The sequence below is a fragment of the Oncorhynchus keta genome, chromosome 15 (genome assembly GCF_023373465.1).
Source record: "Oncorhynchus keta strain PuntledgeMale-10-30-2019 chromosome 15, Oket_V2, whole genome shotgun sequence".
Taxonomy (NCBI): domain Eukaryota; kingdom Metazoa; phylum Chordata; class Actinopteri; order Salmoniformes; family Salmonidae; genus Oncorhynchus; species Oncorhynchus keta.
Window position 1 is genome coordinate 43,529,213 of NC_068435.1, and position 21,106 is coordinate 43,550,318.

Consider the following 21,106-nt stretch of genomic DNA (forward strand, 5'->3'; position numbering starts at 1 on the left):
GCAGGTGTGGTAGAGAGAGAAACAGAGAGTCGAAAACAGCAGGTCCTGGACAAGGTAGCACATCTGGTGAACAGGTCAGGGTTCCCTAGCCGCGGGCAGAACAGTTGAAACTGGATCAGCAGCACAACCAGGTGGACTGGGGACAGCCAGGAGTCATCAGGCCAGGTAGTCCTTAGGCATGATCCTAGGGCTCAGGTCCTCTGGTAGGGGAGGGAGGGAGACAGGGAGAACGAGAGAAGTAGAGGGAGCATACTTAAATTCACACAGGACACCAGACATAACAGACTGACCCTAGCACCCCGGCACATAGACTATTGCAGCATAGATACTGGATACTGAGACGGGTGGATCGGGGGACACTGTGGCCCCGTTCGACGAAACCCCCGGACAAGGCCAACCAGGCAGGATATAACCCCGCCCACTTTTCTAAAGCACAGCTCACACACCACTATCGGGACATCAACACACCATCAACTTACTACCCTGAGACAACACTGAGTATTGCCCACGAAGATCTCCTCCACCACACGAACAAGAGTGGGCGCAAAACCAGACAGAAAGATCACGTCTATGACTCAAACCACGCACACCTCCTAGGGACGGCATGGAAGAGCACTAGTAAGCCAGTGATTCAGCCCCCGTAATAGGGTCAGAGGCAGAGAATCCCAGTGGAGAGAGGGAGGCCGGCCAGGCAGAGACAGCAAGGTTCAGTTCATCGCTCCAGTGCCTTGCCGTTCACCTTCGCACCCCTGAGCACCTGTACTGACTTCACCTTCTGGATGATAGCGGGGTGAACCTAGTTGTGGCTCGGGTGGTTGAAGTCTTTGAGGATCTTTTTGGCCTTCCTGTGACATTGGGTGCTGTAGGGGTCCTGGAGGGCAGGCAGTGTGCCCCAGGTGATGCATTGGGCAGACCGCACAACCCTTGGTTGTGGGCGGTGCAGTTGCCGTACCAGGCGGTGATACAGCCCGACAGGATGCTCTCAATTGTGCATCTGAAAAGGTTTATGAGGGTCTTAGGGGCCAAACCAAATTTCTTCAGCCTCCTGAGGTTGAAGAGGGACTGTTGCGCCATCTTCACTATACTGTCTGTGTGGATTGACCGTTTCAGATTGATGGTGGGTGGACCGTCAGTGATTTGTACGCCAAGGAACTTGAAGCTTTCCACCTTCTCTGCTGCGGGTCCTGTCGATGTGGATAGGGGCATGCTCCCTCTGCTGTTTCCTGAAGTCCACGATCAGCTCCTTTGTTTTGTTGACGTTGATGGAGAGGTTATTTTCCTGGCACCACTCCGCCAGGGCCCTCACCTCCTAGGCTGTCTCATCGTTGTTGGTAATCAAGCCAACTACTGTTGTGTCGTCTGCAAACTTGATGATTGAGTTGGAGGCGTGCTTGGCCACGCAGTCATGGGTGAACAGGGAGTACAGGAGGGGGCTGAGTACGTAACCTTGTGATTCAGCGAAGAGGGGGTATTGTTTCCTAACTTCACCACCTGGGTGTGGTCCGCCAGGAAGTCCAGGACCCAGTTGCACAGGGCGTGGTTCAGACCCAGGGCCCTGAGCTTAATGATAAGCTTGGAGCGGTATTGTGGTGTTTTTAGGCTGATCTATAGTCAATAAACATCATTCTTAGTTAGGTATTTCTCTTGTCCAGGTGGGATAGGGCAGTGTGCAGTGCGATAGCGATTTCATCGTCTGTGGATTTATTGGGGCAGTAAGAAAATTGAAGTGGGTCTAGTGTTTTTAGGTAAGGTAGAGGTGATCTGATCCTTAACCAGCCTCTCAAAGCACTTTATGATGACAGAAGTGAATGTTACGGGGTGATAGTCATTTAGTTCAGTTGTTTTTGGATTCTTGGTTACAGGAACAATGGTGGACATCTTGAAGCAAGTCGGGACATCAGACTGGGATAGGGAGAGATTGAATATGTCCGTAAACACTCCAGCCAGCTGGTCTGCACATGCTCTGAGGACGCGGCTAGGGATGCTGTCTGGGCCAGCAGCCTTGCGAGGGTTAACACGCTTAAATGTCTTACTCACGTCGGCCAGGGGAGCAAGAGGCCACAGTCCTTGGGAGCGGCCCGCGTCCGTGGCACTGCGTTATCCTCAAAGCGGGCAAAGAAGGTGTTTAGCTTGTCCGGGAGCAAGACGTCAGTGTCTGCTACATGGCTGGTTTTCCCTTTGTAATCCGGGATTGTCTGTAGACCCTGCCACATAGTCTTGTGTCTAAGCCGTTGAATTGTGACTCCACTTTGTCTCTGTACTGACATTTTGCCTGTTTGATTGCCTTATGGAGGGCATAACTACATTGTTTGTATTCAACCATATTCCCAGTCACCTTGCCATGGTTAAATGCAGTGGTTCGGCGCTTTCAGTTTTCCGCGAATGCTGCCATCTATCCACGGTTTCTGGTTTGGGTAGGTTTTAATAGTCACAGTGGAAACAACATCTCCTATAACAACATTTCCTACATCTCCTATAACAAGATCTCCAACATCTCCTCCAACATCTCCTATACGCTTCCTGATGAACTCAGTCACAGTGTCAATGTATCTGTCAATGTTATTCTCAGAGGCTACCCACAACATATCTCAGTCTGCATGGACTCTGACTCTGATTGGTCAGCATTGAAAAGACCTTAGCACGGGTACTTCCTGTTCGAGTTTATGACTATAGGAAAGGAGGAGCAAAATGGAGTCGTGATCTGATTTGCCGAAAGGAGGGCGGGGTATCTATACTTTTACTCAAGTATGACAATTGGGTAGTTTTTCCACCACTGTAGCTGTCTTACCTGGTATGAGGTTTGAGAAGTCCACTCCAAACCACAAGAGAATGCTTGCTAAAATATGGGCCAGGTTCTATAGAGGCTCTTAATTAAGCATTTACTGCACAGTACAGAAATAAGCACATATCAACATCAGAAGAAAACCTTTTTTCAGGAACACATATAGCAATTAATCAGTCACCTTTCGGCAAAAATTTGCCATTTTCAATCCAAATAGGTGACCTACGTGATTCGTGTAGATCTGATGAGAAAAGTTTAAAAGTTTGGCCGAGGGGAGAAGGGGGGCTTTGGATGACTACTGGCTATATGCGAACAAGTGATGCGCGTTTGGAGCAATACTGGCTGTATCCCAGGCTCAGCCAATCGTTCATTTAACAACAGCACGTAGCACGCGACTGAAGAGAGAAAAGACAACCAATTTGCAACCAAGTTACAGCATCAGTGTTCGCCCTGGAAAGAGAGCGGAAAGGCAGTTTGCCAGTTAACTTACACCAGCGCGCCCCCTGAACGATATCGAAGAGGTAAGTAAGAAGCCTGACCACGAAGATGGGGGTGAGAAGGTGATGAAGCGTACGTCATGAGCTCTAACCGAAAAACAACTGGCATTTGGAAAGTTTGAGGTGAGGGAGAAAGTGTGTTGGAACAGGTATTGTTAGCATTGTTAAGTATCTTGCTAGTCAGATCGAATTATCCGTTAGCTAGCCAGAGAAATGTTGAGCAACGTTAGCCAATTTAACTGATCAAATAATTGAGTTTATGATGTGAAAATTAGCTGCCGAATAAAGTCAGACAATTTTACAACATCAAATGAGCTAACGTTAGTAACCTAACCAATTCGCTATAGTATTTACTGGTAACGCTATACGACTCCTTGCCGTTCCTCAAGTTAAAATACAGCGCTAGTTGCTTACTGGACCCTGGCAATCTGTGTGAAATGTTAACTAGTTAACTAGCCAACGAACTAACTACTATCTGTGAACTAATGTTTTGCCTCTACAGTATGTGGTTCATTTTCAGAATGAGAGAATTAGGTGAAAATGAGGCGTTGCTTGTTAAACAGTTAAGTGTAGCTGGAGCCGGGCCTGGCTTAAGCTGGATCCTACTATAGAGGTGCAAGGAACACCACACTCACTTCTTCTTTCTCACTTTTTCAATACAGTGGATAGAAAGGGGTATGCCAGGTGTACTCTCTGTCTGAAGGAGATCAATTATGCCAACAAAAGGGTATCATGCTCCGCTGGCACATTGTAGAACAGATGTCCCCAGGCAGAAAGTGTACAATGTAATAATGTGCACAATGTAATAATGTCCAGTGTAGCCCAAAGATATTGCTTTTGTTGTGTTAAACCTGACAGTAACACTTGGTGTGAGCAGGGGGGATTATTTCATGTTTTACTCAGTGAATGTTATTTTTGCACACATGTAGCCTTGGGCACTTGATCTATGTCTACTCTGATTCAGAGGGGTTGGGTTAAATGCGGAAGACACATTTGACCAGGTATCCCCCTTTCCCTTTCCCTACTATAGTGGCCACGATAATAGAGCAAAAATTGAATGTCTGTTTGTTTCATTCTATTTCTACTTAAAATAGCTCCCGAGTGGCGCAGTGGTCTGGGGCACTGCATCTCAGTGCTAGAAGCATCACTACAGACGCCTGGTTCAAATCTAGACTGTATCACAACCGGCTGTGATTGGAAGTCCCATAGGGTGGCACACAATTGACCAAGCATCGTCCGGGTTTGGTCGGCGTAGGCCGTCATTGTAAATAAGAATTTGTTCTTAACTCACTTGCCTAGTTTAAAAAAAAATAAAAAATCCCAAGTGCTATATTTAGATGTGTGTGGTCACAAGCGTTCTATTGTGAAGGCGGTCATGGCTAACTGCAATGTTAGTGTATAGTTTTCTTCTCAAGACTCAAGTGTCATTTGCTGTAAAGTCTAGGCAACAAATAGCATTGGATGGCTTTCCTTACATTTGGCTGTGAGTTAGGTTCACATGAACCACTTTTTATTTTACACAAAGAGACTGATCATGTACAGTAGATCAGATATTATTTGTTGTTTAATTAGTTTAAACCTGCATTTCCCCCTGCAGCATGTTTCAGTGCAAAACAAAAGTGTCACCTTTTTGGGCCCTCGCCAGTTTACATCCCCGTGTAATGAAAGGAGATGATTGAATGTTTTTGAGAAGTTATTCATATGGGACAACTGTCATGTGATAGTGGCTTATTGTGTTAAGACTTCAAATACATCATGACCACCAGGTGACAAAAGTTATCATGATTATATCGTTTTATTGACTTAACATAAACACGCAATATTGAGAGACAAAACGTACGAATATAAAGAACATTAAGAGGTAGCAGGGTAGGTAATAGATACAAATGTAACTTTAAAACAGACAAGCGTGTTATTTACATGTACATTCTACTCATTCATCATGGCCGCTGTTGAAGTGAGCAGGGATGTGTGGGTTAAATGGTATTCAGATCAACCACTTGACTGTTACTTGATTGTATTCCTTCATTCATTGTATACACTTCTACCCATATTTCTACCCTCGGCATCTGTTGCCAGGGTCGTAACCAGGGTTAGATTTTTAGTGAGGTCTGGATGCAGTCGATAAGCTTCAACTTTTAAAACGTTTCTATACAAATAAAATGTAATTGTATTTAGAGAACTGCAAAAAACAAGCAAAATTGACCCCAGCCATGATCACCTTGGCTGCAGTAGGTTCATTCACCTCAGTCGATCTACAAACACAAAGCCTATTAGCTACACAAGTGTAATGTTACATCCCTGAAAGGGGGGAAATATGAGAAAGGATTCACACTGACACATAGCATCAGCGATGAAAGGAAAACATATGACATGATTGGAACTGTGTTGTTTGCATTTTGATTGCATGTTAATGTAAGTCTAGGCCTATATGGAAGAAAGGCCATGTGGAGATGTACATTCTAGTCATTTATCAGAAGGTCTGGAGAAATGCATATAAAAACTAGGTTAGATTCCACAAAGGTAGGCGAGGCAACGTACTGTACCACCATCATCCCAAGAGGCCTGAACCTTTCTCAAACATGCGCTAGTGGCAGCCAGTGCAAGAATACAAATTTGATTTAAAAGTTCTGTGCTATGATTTTTTCATTCAGTATTTTACTAAAACAGCGTCGGTCCCATATATCAGAGACACAGAGAGTAAAAAACAACAACTTTGTGTCCAGTCCTCATTGAAATGTTTATTTCTTTACAACATGCCAACATAGGCAGAAGTCCTTGCCATTGTACTGCTTTTACAGCAGTTGATTTTCTTGCTCTCCTCCTAGAGGCAGAAATCCACAATTTAGACTTAACATCAATTGTGCTCAGTTACTCAATTGGTTTTTTACACCAGTTCTCTTGCGCCCTCTTCCCTCTCTCTTTCCTCCTCTCTTCCCTCCTTTCCTCTTTCCCTTTTTGGCTCCCTTCTTTTGTCCCTTTCCCTGCTTACGTGGCACTGCCGGTGCCATGGTCACTCTCTTGCCCTCCTGTCCCTCCTCCTCCTCCTCTCTCTTGATTGCCTTGGTTTCGTCCACCTTTCCCATGGCCTTCCTTACCCAATCACTTCTTGGGTCACCACAGATCGTCTTCCTTTCTATGGTGTGTAACCTGGAAGAAGACGAATCAAGAGGTCAATTGTCTCCTCTGGCGAGGTTATTCTTTTATTCACTTTGTCCTTTTCTGATCACGGCACTGGTAGTGAAGTAAAACCAGGAGTTGTGTATGACAGTGTAGGATACTCTCAACAGGACGAATTCTTATCTTTACGGTGTAGCGTGACTGTGTGGGAAACATGAATATAGGGTACTCACACTATGACATCGATGGGACACAGTGCTGTAGTCTGTACGGTGTAGTCCACTACTTTCTTAGGAGAGATTCTTTTCTGAGTCAGCTTAAGACAGCAAGTGTTGACTGGTCCAAAGCCTATACAGGGTAAAACATGGCAATACATTACTGGTTTACACACATTACATGCATACACCGTCGACACGCACACTTCCAGCCGTGAAATAAGAGGTAAGAACTCACTTGCATCGACCCTGGTCATCCATGTGGCTACACAGAGCAGAGAAGAGAACACCAGTCTCAACCTCATTTTTAGGTGTTGGAAGTTTTCAGATTTGAAAGTCTTTAGGTATAGAAGTCTTCATGTGCTGCCCAGCCGTTCTGACTGATCGGCTATCTCTTAGCCCTGGCCTTATAGGTAGAGAAAGTTCCACCCACACCATTAGGTCTGATAACCCCCCCCTCTTTCACCTTCCTCTTCTTCCTCCGAAACTATCCCCCTGTGGTCTATCACTAACAGAGTGACTCTGCTGTGGTGGTGGAGAGGAAAATATGAGCGCTCACTATGAACGGAAGATTGTGACTAAAAGACCCCTCACAACAAACGCATTAACACACACACACACACACACCTCTTATACTGGGCCACTGGTCTCTATTTAGAGAGATAGAAGACAGCGTGAGTTTGGTATTTAGTATTTTATTAGGATCCCCATTAGCTGTTGCAAAAGCAGCAGCTACTCTTCCTGGGGTCCACACAAAACATGAAACATAATACAGAATGACATAATACAGAACATCAATAGACAAGAACAGCTCAAGGACAGAACTGCCATCAATGTAAACACTGGACACTGGGAATGTATGATATGATAGTGTATGTTGTGCAGTAGTAATTTGTGAATTCTTTCCCCCCTGAAGTGGAGAAATGGAGTGAGGTTTTCAGTGGGTGTGGGTGGGTGACAGTAGCAGAGCTTTTTTTACATTGTCTAAATGGGGCCTGTAGAGTTGCAATAGCTGCACACTCGGTCTCTCCTTGTCCCATACAGTGAAGTCAATGTCATTATGTCCTTAGCTCAGGCCAGGTCTGAGTTAAACTTCACTGCTCCAATTCAATTTTGTATAATTGTGTGGCATCGGCTTCCTATGTGACAGACAGCGGATGTGTTTTACCGTGGGCAAGGGTGCAATGGCAGCTGTACTTGCTGAGGTAGGACTTTGAAACGGACGCCACACATGTCCACTTTTAACACAGCACTAGATCGACAGGGCTAGGGAAGGAGGGAGGGAGAGAGAGGGCAGAGGCCCAAATATTCACACTTTTGCACAGCAGTATAGCCACTCCGGAGAGAAGTACTTAATGCCAGGCTGAGTGGCAGTATAATAGACCTGCTTTCCATCTTATTACCACGTCTAACTGAACAGAACAAGACAGTGCACACAGAGAGAGAGAGGAGGGTGAATGACAGGATAAAGAGAGGGGGGAAAGGAAGAGAAAGATAGATAGATTAGGGGACAGGACGGCAGTGAAATGAGGAGATGTAGAGAGGTGTATATAATGAGAGGGGTAGAAGGAGAGAGATAAGGAAGGGTAGAGAGGGAGAGGGGTAGAAGGAGAGAGATAAGGAAGGGCAAAGAGGGAGAGGGGCCGAAGGAGAGGTATAGTAAAAGGGAGGGAGGAAAGAACTAGGCCCCCGTTGGAGAAAAGAGATGATCACCACATTTGTATTCTCAACCATAACTCTTAACTCTCCTGCTTGCTCTGATATTAGGAGTGAACCCTTGAATCCCGTCCCACGTGGGATACAGCTGAACGCATCCCAAATATTAGTTTCCTTTCTCGTCCATCAGTAAACAACATCAAATCTCCAGCGACATAAAAGCCTGAATCACAAGCATCCAATCATTAGATTAGGACTTGGCACCTGCTTTTCCCTGTACACCCATTCAATCTGTGTGGAGATATATATCCTTACGCACACGCACACGCACACACACGCACGCACACACACACGCACGCACACGCACGCACACACACACGCACATGCACGCACGCACACGCACGCACACACGCACGCACACACACGCACGCACACACACACACTCTTTGAGAGTCATTGTCAACTCTCCATACAAGCACCCTGTTTATCTATGCAGGAGTGAGAATGCCTTGGTAGAATATTCATTTATTTGTTATTCATTTATTGGTTATTCCCTGGTTCTTTTGGATCACTGACTGCGCTGCAGATAGAAATTAGATTGGTGATACGGCAGGCGATTGGAATGAGCGTTGCAGGAAATTACAATCAATACTGACTCTCATATCCTCACCCGACATCGATCTGGGAGCTGAGAGGAGAGACTCATCGTAAACAGCCAGGAAACAAACATGACGGAGATAGAATAATGCACACACACACACACACACACACACACACACACGCACGCACGCACACACACACACACACACACACACACACACACACACACACACACACACACACACACACACACACACACACACACACACACACACACACATAAACATATATATGCTAATACTGACACACATGCACACAAATGGGCTGCATTAAATAGGCTTATTGTTTTATAGAACCCTGAGGAGAGTCAGATAAGCGCATGAGAGCCAGACAAATCTCCACCGTACAACGCACACACACACACACACACACACACACAGGCAGACACACAAGCAGACAGACACACACACAGATATGTGTTTGTTGTTCTCTTAATGAATTGATTATGGCTGATCAAAGTTTGTCCTGTCACACAGATGTAAACATAATGTATAATAATAATATATGCCATGATTGTTTTTTCTATAAAAAAAACATCAGCTCATGGCCGCTGTTGAAGTGAGCAGGGATGTGTGGGTTTAATGCTATTCAGATCAACCACCTGACTGTTACATGAACTTTCAGTGTATTCCTTCAGCTTAAATACACTTCTACCCCCAGCATCTGTTGCCAGGGCCGTAACCAGGGTTTGAGTTTTAGTGAGGTCCGGATGCAGTAAATGACAACAAAAAAACCGTTAAAATGACAAAAAAAAAAACGTTAAAATGGTATTTGGAGAACAGCAAAAACAAGCCAAATTGACCCCAGCCATGATCACCTTGGCTGCAGTAAGTTCATTCACCTCAGTCGATCTACAAACACAAAGCCTATTAGCTACACAAGTGTAATGTTACATCCCTGAAAGGGGTGAAATATGAAAAAGGATTCACACTGACACATAGCATCAGCAATGAAAGGAAATGCAAACCATACATTTCATGAAAACAAAACAATCATGACATCATTTGAACTGTGTTGTTTGCATTTTTTTTTATTTTCCTTTATTTAACCAGGCAAGTCAGTTAAGAACAAATTCTTATTTTCAATGACGGCCTAGGAACAGTGGGTTAACTGCCTGTTCAGGGGCAGAATGACAGATTTGTACCTTGTCAGCTCGGGGATTTGAACTTGCAACCTTTCAGTTACTAGTCCAACGCTCTAACCACTAGGCTACCCTGCCGATTATATGTTAAAAGGATCTGCCCCTTTAATTCAATTTTCGCCTAAAATTATATACCCAAATCTAACTGCCTGTAGCTCAGGACCTGAAGCAAGGTTATGCATATTTCTTGATACCATTTGAAAGGAATCACTTTGAAGTTTGTGGAAATGGGAAAGGAATTTAGGAGAATATAACACATTCGAAAGTTAATACAATTTTTACCATCGTTTTTGAAATGCAAGAGAAAAGCCATAATGTATTATTCCAGCCCAGGTGCAATCTATTTTTTGGCCACTAGGTGGCAGCCGTGTATGTGCAAAGTGTTAGACTGATCTAATGAACCATTGCATTTCTTTTCAAAATGTTGCATCATGACTGCCCAAATGTGCCTAATTTGTTAATAAATAACTTTTCATTTTCAAAAGTGAGGAAATATGAGAAATAATTCACATTGACAAGTGTGCTGCACTATCTGAGGCACATTGAGCATTCATTGCATGTTTTTGGCCTCTGTGAGAGAGGAAAACCTATGACTCCTGGTTGAGTGGACAGACAGAAAGACAGACAGGCAGGCAGGAGGGTGGGCAGTGTGAATGTGTGTAATAAAACAGCTTAATAACACTGCAGAGGTAATTACACTTCTGTAGAGCAGCCGCGCGTGAACTATTATAACAGTACCAAAGCACTGGCTGCCTCCTGCCCAATGACTATTCCACAGATTGTAAGTGGCTGTGGAGGTGCAATGTGATGCTCCTACTTCACACTGTAGCTAGTGTGTGTGTCGGTGTGTGTCAGCTCCACCCCAAGGCAACCTTTTTCTGAGAGTGCCCACAGGGGTGGCAGAACCTTTGATTCCTCAAGTCTTTTATCATTTGCATGTTTAGCATGGTGTGTGTCTGTGTGTGTTCTTCTCTGTGGGTGGATGTAGTGGCTAGAGTATGCATGGAAGTATATAGCCTCGTGATTGTTCTTTTATTGTTACTTTTAATTACATTTTTTAAAAACTTTATTTAATAAATATTTTCTTAACTCTATTTCTTGAACTGCATTGTTGGTTAAGGGCTTGTACGTAAGCATTTCACGGTAAGGTCTACTACACCTGTTCTATTCGGCGCATGTAGCAAATCAAATTGTACGTTGATGACCTTGCTCCTTCAGGGAAGCCAAGGAACAAATGTAGGACGCTACCTCCCACAGCATGGCCAAAATTACCCGAAGGGATTACTGCTACCAAGGTTTCCTTTTTCCAAGCTATACGGAGGGTGCTCTAGCAAACAAACAGCAGAAACCTGAGGACACCGTCCAACCTGGAACTGAGTGAGTTGTGTTTGATGCTATTTTGAATGCCAAGAATATATATTTTTTAATACAAAAATAAAGTACATTACAATGATATATTTTACTTTATGGGGACTGAATGCTGAGTTAAGGCTCCCAGGTTTGCTAGGACATACCAGATACAACTTCAATTAGCACTGAGGCATGAAGTGAGAGGTGTCGAGGCCTTTGGGCCCAAAAAGTGGCAGGAGTCTTTGAAGCCTCATTTGAAGCCCCCTCCCGCAGACCATCCACTGGAATTTTCTACAAGAAATCTGCCTCCAGAAATAAAAGCTTCTCCCAAGTGGGTGTGACACCTACTCCCATTGCCTGCTGCACTGCTGCTTGGATTCCACCTGGCGATCTGTTCACCGTCTGCCCTGGCCTGTCTCCCCCTGTCTGGTACAGGTACCCCCACCGCACTCCCCCCTCTCTCCCGAGCTTTCGCTCGTCTCCAGCACACAGGCACTGTTGGGGCGAGTGACTCGGAACTTACAATGGCTAGCCCCAAGTCGTTATATATAAAAAATATTATATTGTCCATTTTGCTATTTGTCTCATGACTCCTGCATTCCTTGTTGACTACGAACTTTCTTTATCCAACCGTGGGACAGACTATGTTTGTTCCCACACTCGGGAGGCCAAAGGTCTGTGTAACCACTGTCTATTGGTTACACAGACTTTTGGCCTCCCATCCTATTCTAACCACCTCTTGCTGGCTTTGTATTCATGTTACCTGATGAAATTGCTGTACAACATGATATTGTTGCCATCTAATGCACATTCAGATGTCTTAAATCAGCACTGTAGAGCTGTCCCTGTACTCTGTTGTGCCTTGATTGTATTACTATTGATGATATCTGGAAATGTGCATGTACACCCTGGCCTGTCTAATGCTGCTAGCCCCAATTCTGACTTGTGCTCTGATATCTGCTTCACTGATCTCTGCTCTCGTAAAAGTCTGGGTTTTCTGCACGTTAACACTAGAAGCTTATTTCCTAAAATGGATCAATTGAAAGCGTGGGTTCACAGCTCCAATCCAGATGTGTTGGTCATTACTGAGACGTGGTTAAGGAAGAGTGTTTTGAATACTAATGTTAACCTTTCTGGTTATAAGCTTTTTCTGCAAGACAGATCTTCCACAGGTGGTGGAGTGGCAATCTTTACTTTAGGATCACCTTCAGTGCTCAGTTGTCTCCATCAAGTCTGTCCCAAAACAATTTGATCTGCTGGTTTTAAGCATTAAACTTTCAAATAGCTCTTTGTTAACTGTTGCTGTGTGCTATTGTCCTCCATCAGCACCGGCCTGTACCCTACCTGCCCTATGCTCTCTCCTTGCACCTTACACTAAGTCTGAATTTGTCCTGCTAGGTGACCTGAACTGGGACCTGACCAATTCCTAAAGCAATGGGACTCCCTAAATCTTTCTCAGATTATTACCAATCCCACAAGGTATGACTCCAAACACCCAGAAAAGGCTACTCTCCTCAATGTTATCCTCACAAATAATCCTGATTAGGTATCAGTCTGGTGTTTTCTGTAATGACCTTAATGATCACTGTTTTACAGCCTGTGTTCGTAATGTAGCTGCTCAGTGAAAGGACCTGTCCTGATTTGTCATAAACACTTACTAAAAACTTTAATGAGCAAACCTTCCTTCATGAACTGACCTCTGTAAAATGGTATAGAATCAGCTTGATCCCCTCTGTCGAAGACACTTGGGCCTTCTTTTATTGATATTTTCAGTGGTATTGTTAACAAACACACCCCTGGTTCGACCGTGATCTTGAGTTACTCCACATTAAGAATGACATTTGGCGAAAGGCTCGGCACACGCACACTCAGGCTGACTGGCTGTGAGAAATAAGGCAAATGAGAAATAGGTGCACTCAGGTTATCCGGAAGGCAAAAGTTGTTAGCTACTTTAAGGAGAAGTTATCTCTCTGTTAGTCTAACCCAAAGAAGTTCTGAAAAAAGGTTAAAGATCTGGAGAATAAACCCTCCTCCTCACTGCTGCCCATGTCCCTTAATGTTCATGATGTGGTTGAAACTGACAAGAAGCACATGGTTGATCTCTTTAATCACTACTTTGTTTAGTCAGGGTTCCTATTTGACTCAGCCATGCCTCATTTCCCGTCCAACATTTCCTCATCTCCTACCCCTTCTAATGCGACTATCCCCGATGCTCCTCGCTCTTTTCCCCCTTCCCCACTACAAAGTTTCTCCCTGCAGGCAGTCTGAGTCCGATGTGATAAAAGAGATCCTGAAACTTGACCCCCCAAAAAACATCTGGGTTTAGACCCTTTCTTCTTTAAGGTTGATGCACCTATCATCGCCAAGCCTATCTCTGACCTTTTTAACCTGTCCATCCTTTCTGGGGAGGTACCCATTGGTTGGAAGGCAGCCATGGTTTGTCCTTTACTTAAAGAGGAGATCGAGCTGATCCTAACTGTTATAGGTATATTTCTATTTTGCCCTGTTTGTCAAAATTGTTGGAAAAACTTGTCAATAATCAACTGACTGTCTTTCTTGATGTCTATAGTATTGTCTCGGGTATGCAATCTGGTTTCCGATCAAGTTATGGATGTGTCACTGCAACCTTAAAGGTTTTCAATGATGTCACCATTGCCCTTGATTCTAAGCAATGTTGTTCTGCTATTTTTATGGAGTTGTCCAAAGCTTTTGATATGGTAAACCATTCCTGTGTTGTGGGCCGGCTACAGAGTATTGGTGTCTCTGAGGGGTCTGGCTTGGTTTGCTACCTCTCACAAAGAATGCAGTGTATAAAGTCAGAAAATCTGCTGTCTCAGCCACTGCAAGCCAGCAGTGGGATGCAGGGTGGTAAGCCAGCAGCATAACACCCTGCACACCACTGCTGGCTTGCTTCTGAAGCTAAAGCAGGAAGCAGGATTGGTGCCAGTAGGCACTCTTTCCCAATGCCCCAGGGCAGTGATTGGGGACACTGCCCTATGTAGGGTGCTGTCTTTCGGATGGGACGTTAACTGGGTCTCCTGACTCTCTGTGGTCACTAAAGATCCCATGGCACTTATTGTAAGAGTAGGGGTGTTAACCCAGGTGTCCTGGCTAAATTTCCAATCTAGTCTTTATACCATCATGGCCACCTAATCATCCCCAGCGTACAATTGGCTCATTCACCCCCCTCCTCTCCCCTGTAACTATTCCTCAGGTCTTTGCTGTAAATGAGAATGTGCTCTCAGTCAACTTACCAAGTTAAATAAAAATAAAATAAAAACCAAGGGAGTACCCCAAGGCTCGATCCTAGGCCCCGCGCTCATCTCAATTTAGATCAACAACATTGCTCAGGCAGTAGGAAGCTCTCTCATCCATTTATATGCAGATGATAGTCTTATACTTAGCTGGCCCCTCCTGGGAATTTGTCTTAAATGCTCTACAACAAAGCTTTCTTAGTGTCCAACTAGCTTTCTCTTCCTTTAACGGTGTCCTGAACAGCTCCAAAACAAAGGTAATGTGGTTTGGTAAGAAGAATGCCACTCTCCCCACAGGTGTGATTACTACCTCTGGGGGTTTAGACTTTGAGGTACTTGGGAGTATGGCTAGACAGTCGTTCTCTCAGCACATATCAACGCTGCAGGCTAAAGTTAAATCTAGACTTGGTTTCCTCTATGGTAATCGCTCCTCTTTCACCCCAGCTACCAAACTAACCCTGATTCAGATGGCCATCCTACCCATGCTAGATTACGGAGAAATAATGTATAGATCGACAGGTAAGGGTTCTCTCGAGCGGCTAGATGTTCTTTACCATGTGGCCATCAGATTTGTCATCAATGCTCCTTATAGGACACATCACTGCACTCTATACTCTTCTGTAAACTGGTCATCTCTGTATACCCATCACAAGACCCACTGGTTGATGCTTATATATAAAACCCTCTTTGGCCTCACTCCCCCCTATCTGAGATATCTACAGCAGCCCTAATCCTACACGTACAACACCCGTTCTGCCAGTCATATTCTGTTAAAGGTCCCCAAAGCACGCACTTCCCTGGGTTGCTCGTCTTTTCAGTTCGCTGCAGCTAGCGACTAAAACAAGATGCAACAAACACTCAAACTGGACAGTTTTATCTCAATCTCATCATTCAAAGTCTCAATCATGGACACTCTTATAATGTTTGTACCATGTTTTGTACTACCATGTTGTGTTGCTACCATGTTGTTGTCATATTGTGTTGCTACCATGCTGTGTTGTCATGTGTTGCTGCCTTGCTATGTTGTCTTAGGTCTCTCTTTATGTAGTGTTGTCTCTCTTTTTGGGGATGTGTGTTTTATCCTATACTTATATATGTACACTTCCGGTCAAAAGTTTCATAACACCTACACATTCAAGGGTTTTTCTTTATTTGTACTATTTTCTACATTGTAGAATAATAGTGAAGACATCAAAACTATGAAATAACACATATGGAATCATGTAGTAACCAAAAAAGTGTTTGATTTTATATTTGAGATTCTTCAAATAGCCACCCTTTGCCTTGATGACAGCTTTGCACACACTTGGCATTCTCTCAACCACCTTCATCTGGAATGCTTATCCAACAGTCTTGAAGGAGTTCCCCCATATGCTGAGCACTTGTTGGCTGCTTTTCCTTCACTCTGCGGTTAGACTTATGTATAGAGTGTTGGGCCAGTAACCGAAAGGTTGCTATATTGGCTCCTCGAGCTGACAAGGTAAAAATCTTTCATTCTGAACAAGGCAGTTAACCCACTGTTCATAGGCTGTCATTGTAAATAGGAATTTGTTCTTAACTGACTTGCCCAGTTAAATAAAGGTTAAATATTATAATTTTTAAAACATCTGAATTTGGTTGAGGTCGGAGGATTGTGGAGGCCAGGTGATGCAACACTCCATCACTCTCCTTCTTGGTAAAATAGCCCTTACACAGCCTGGAGGTATGGTGGGTCTTTGTCCTGTTGAAAAACAAATGATAGTCCCACCAAGCCCAAACCAGATGGGATGGCATATCGCTGCAGAATGCTGTGGTAGCCATGCTGGTTAAGTGTGCCTTGAATTCTAAATAAATCACAGAGTGTCACCAGCAAAGCACCCCCACACCATAACACCTCCTCCTCCTTGCTTTACGGTGGGAAATGCACATGAAGCAATCATCCATTCACCCACACAACGTCTCACAAAGACACGGCGGTTGGAACCAAAAATCTCCAATTTGGACTCTAGACCAAAGGACAAATTTCCACTGGTCTAATGTCCATTGCTTGTGTTTCTTGGCCCAAGCAAGTCTCTTCTTCTTTGTGATGTCCTTTAATAGTGGTTTCTTTGCAGCAATTCAACAATGAAGGCCTGATTCACACAGTCTCCTCTGAACAGTTGATGTTGAGATGTATCTGTTACTTGAACTCTGTCAAGCATTTATTTGGGCTGCAATCTGAGATGCAGTTAACTCTAATGAACTGATCATGTGTAGCAGAGGTAACTCTGGGTCTTCTATTCCCGTGGGGGTACTTATGAGAGCCAGTTTCATCATAGCGCTTGATGGTTTTTGCGACTGCACTTGACGAAACTTTCAAGGTTCTTGAAATGTTCCATATTGACTGACAATGTCTTATTAAAGTAATGATGGACTGTCGTTACTCTTTGTTTATTTGGGGTGGCAGGTAGCCTAGTCGTTAGAGCGTTGGGCCAGTAACCAAAAGTTTTCTGAATAGAATCCCCGACCTGACAAGGTAAAAATCTGTCGTTCTGCCCCTGAACAAGGCAGTTAATCTGATAGGCCGTTATTGTAGAAAATAATTTGTTTTTAACTGATTTTGAATTTGAGTTGTTCTTACCATAATATGGACTTGGTCTTTTACCAAACAGGGCTATCTTCTGTATACCACCCCTACCTTGTCACAACACAACTGATTGGCTCAAACACATTAAGAAGGAAATTAATTCCACAAATTAACGTTTAACATTGCACACCTGTGCATTCCAGGTGACTACCTCATGGAGCTGGTTGAGAGAATGCCAAGACTGTGCAAAGCTGTCATCAAGGCAAAGGGTGGCTATTTGAAGAGTCTCAAATATAAAATATATTTTCATTTGTTTAACACTTTTTTGGTTCATAGTTTTAATGTCTTCTCTATTATTCCACAATATAGAAAATAGTACGAATAAAGAAAAAACCTCGACTGATAGGTGATCTAAAACTTTTGACCAGTAGTGTATATATATATTTTTAATCCCAGGCCCCGTCCACGCAGGAGGCCTTTTGCCTTTTGGTAGGCCATTATTGTCAATAAGAAATTGTTCTTAACTGCCTTGCCTAGTTAAATAAATGTGAAATAAATAAATAAATATAATTCTGAGCTCTCTCTTACCCCCTGCTGGTAGTGAACGTCTGAAAGGCAAGGGAGAGGGGGATAGAGAGCGCGGGAGGATTTCACGGAGAGGGGAAGGGGGGGGGTAGATATTTAATTAGCTAGAGAAAGAGAGAGGGGGATGTTAGACGGAGAGAAGAAAGAGAGGATAAAAGCGTCTGCTAAATGGCATATATTATTATTATTATTATTAGGTAGATATTCTATTAGCTAGATAAAGAGAAACATATATATATATTTTTTAAACTAGGCAAGTCAGTTAAGAACTAATTCGTATTTACAATGACGGCCTACAAAAAGGCAAAATGCCTCCTGCGGGAAGGGGGCTGGGATTAAAAATGAAAAAAAAAAAAAAATATAGGACAAAACACATCACGACAAGAGAGACACCGCAACACTACATAAAGAGAGACCTAAGACAACATAGCATAACACGGCAGCAACACATGACAACACAGCATAGTAGCAACACAACATGACAACAACACAACATGGCAGCAGCACAAAACATGGAACAAACATTACTGGGCACAGACAACAGCACAAAGGGCAAGAAGGTAGAGACAACAATACATCACACGAAGCAGCCACAACTGTCACTAAGAGTGTCCATGATTGAATCTTTGAATGAAGAGATTGAGATAAAACTGTCCAGTTGGAGTGTTCTTTGCAGCTCGTTCCAGTCGCTAGCTGCAGCGAACTGAAAAGAGGAGCGACCCAGGGATGTGTTTGCTTTGGGGACCTTTAACAGAATGTGACTGGCAGAACGGATGTTGTATGTGGAGGATGAGGGCTGCAGTAGGTATCTCAGATAGGGGGGAGTGAGGCCTAAGAGGGTTTTATAAATAAGCGACAGGTATACAGAGATGACCAGTTTACAGAGGAGTATAGAGAGCAGTGATGTGTCCTGTATGGAGCATTGGTGGTAAATCTGATGACCGAAATGTAAAGAACATCAAGCCGGTCAAGAGCACACTTACCTGACGATCTATAAATGATATATCAGTTTTGTGAAAAGGTCAGTCTTTCACGTTTTAGGGAAGACACAGATGCATACAGTGTCGAAGTAACAAATGTTTATTACTAGAACAGGAGGCAGGCAAAACGACAGGTCAAGGACAGGCAAAGGTCAGAAATTCAGGTCAGATTCCAAAAGGTACAGAAAGGCAGGCAGGGTCAGGGCATGCAGAGGTAAAAAAAAAAATCCAGGGTGGTGTGACAAGGTACAGAACGACAGGCATGCTCAGGGTCAGGGCAGGCAGAATGGTCAAAACTGGGAAAACTAGAGAACAGGAACTAGAAACAGACAGGAGCAAGGGGAAAATCACTGGTAGGCTTGACAAACAAAAACAGGAGACAAAGGGCTGTAAGACATGGGTTTGTTTCTAGACACATGAACGGTGGGAGGGTACGGGGCAACAAAACATAGCCTGGTTCCTCTCTAGGTTTCTTCCTAGGTTTTGGCCTTTCTAGGGAGTTTTTCCTAGCCACCGTGCTTCTACACCTGCATTGCTTGCTGTTTGAGGTTTTAGGCTGGGTTTCTGTACAGCACTTTGAGATATCAGCTGATGTACGAAGGGCTATATAAATAAATTTGATTTGATTTGAAAAGGCAAACAGCAGAGGGGCTAATAACCTTGGAGATGGGGAAAGGGCTGATAAATTGGGGTAAAGTTTGTGGGACTCCATCCGGAGGGGCAGATCCCGGGTGGACAACCATACCATCTGCCCGAGACGATACCGGGGATACTGGATCCGGTGGCGGTCCGCTTGTCGTCGATACACGGAGGTGGTCTGTAGAAGAGCCGCTGGCCATCTCTTTGGCGGAGGGTAGCTTGGGGAGAAGAATGAAGTGGGCGGCTTTGGAATACCGGCCCACTACTGTCAGGATGGCAGTGTTGCCATCAGATGGGGTCAGACTTGTGACAAAGTCCAGGGATATGTGAGACCAGGGACGGTGAGGGACAGACAGAGGTTGAAGGAGACCAGTCGGAGCTTGCCGATGAGTCTTGTTCTTTACAGGTGTCTCGAGGAGTCAGGAACCATGGTAGGTCACCAAAAGTGTTTTCGCACAAATGCCAGGGTCTGACGGGAGCCCGGGTGGAAGGCACTCCAGGACCAAGGAATGGACCGCATCCATGTACAGTATCTCATTCTCTCTCTAAATGTTCCCTCTCCCTCTTTCTCTGTCCATCTGCATCGTATCAGTCTATCTCTATCCTTCTCTGAATCCCTTCTTCACTCCCCTGTTTCTGCGTATCTGCTGTCTGTCTGGCCTTCGTCAGTTACAGAGGGAGGTATGATTAGTGGCTCGGCAGGCAAGGTGAGAGATGCAGTGTGAGATGGAGAGAAGACTGTCTGTCTGTTCTGAGATTCAACAGATCTGTCGATTATTCACCAGCCCGCTGCCTGGCTCAAGGCTAAACACACCACAGCTCACACACACGCACGCTGGCACTCACGCACGCACACACGCGCCTGGCTTGCTGGTATATAGCTAATGGGACCCTGAGATAAGGTCAAGTTTAGTGGGGAAAACAGATGAAAAGTTGTTGATTCAAGTCCTGCAAGGGCTATACCCCACAAATTCACTACAGTATTAGACTGTACTTACCAGTGTCAGTGGTCGTTATTGAGAGAACGACAGTGAAGAGAGCGAGGCACGCTATTGTTCTGTGGCACAGCTGCATGGTTGCCATGGAGATGTTCTGTAGTGTTCTCAACTGTGTTCTCGTCTGATTCAGAAGGCTAGAACCGGCTGGAGGAGAGGAGATGACTGATCATTCTTGACCAGAGCCTTAGCTTTTAAACCCTAAAATTAGGAACCTGATCTGGTATGTCTGGATCTGTGGGGGGTTTTTCAGAGCGAGAAAGGGGTTGGCTGGGGTGACGGAGGATGGGGGGGAACACCCAACAAACTTCTGCTTAATCATACGTTTCCTGTAAAGATTGCGTAATTAAGACCATTGAATCAAAACAAACCCAGGATCAGGGTTTCAGGTCAAGTTCAGTAGTGAAAATCACATTTGTGGGTAGAAAGTGTCAAGTCCTCTCTACCATGACCAGATTGTGTCCACTGGTTGGTACTTGGGGTCTTTGTGTGTGTGTGTGTGTGTGTGTGTGTGTGTGTGTGTGTGTGTGTGTGTGTGTGTGTGTGTGTGTGTGTGTGTGTGTGTGTGTGTGTGTGTGTGTGTGTGTGTGTGTGTGTGTGTGTGCGTGCGTGCGTGCGAACGACACAAAATGTGTCGAATAGCAGAGAACTAGCTTTTTTTTTTAATGATCGGCCTCATTGCAAAAT

General features: G+C 44.4%; 1 protein-coding gene across 2 annotated transcripts; it reads right to left on the reverse strand.

The window, feature by feature from the left end:
* Nucleotides 1-5,055: 5,055 nt before the first annotated feature.
* LOC118395027 (C-C motif chemokine 2-like) lies at nucleotides 5,056-20,641 on the reverse strand. Of its 2 annotated transcripts, none has more exons than XM_052464204.1 (3): nucleotides 20,423-20,641; nucleotides 6,633-6,747; nucleotides 5,056-6,429 (listed from the first exon to the last, which is right to left on the reverse strand). In XM_052464204.1, exons 1-3 carry the CDS (start codon nucleotides 20,505-20,507, stop codon nucleotides 6,147-6,149), a joined length of 483 nt encoding a protein of 160 aa, XP_052320164.1. In that variant the 5' UTR covers nucleotides 20,508-20,641; the 3' UTR covers nucleotides 5,056-6,146. The 2 variants fall into 2 exon arrangements, with proteins under 2 accessions (XP_052320164.1, XP_035644681.1); XM_035788788.2 differs by lacking the exon at nucleotides 20,423-20,641 and adding an exon at nucleotides 6,853-7,025.
* Between the last annotated feature and the right edge of the window lie 465 nt (nucleotides 20,642-21,106).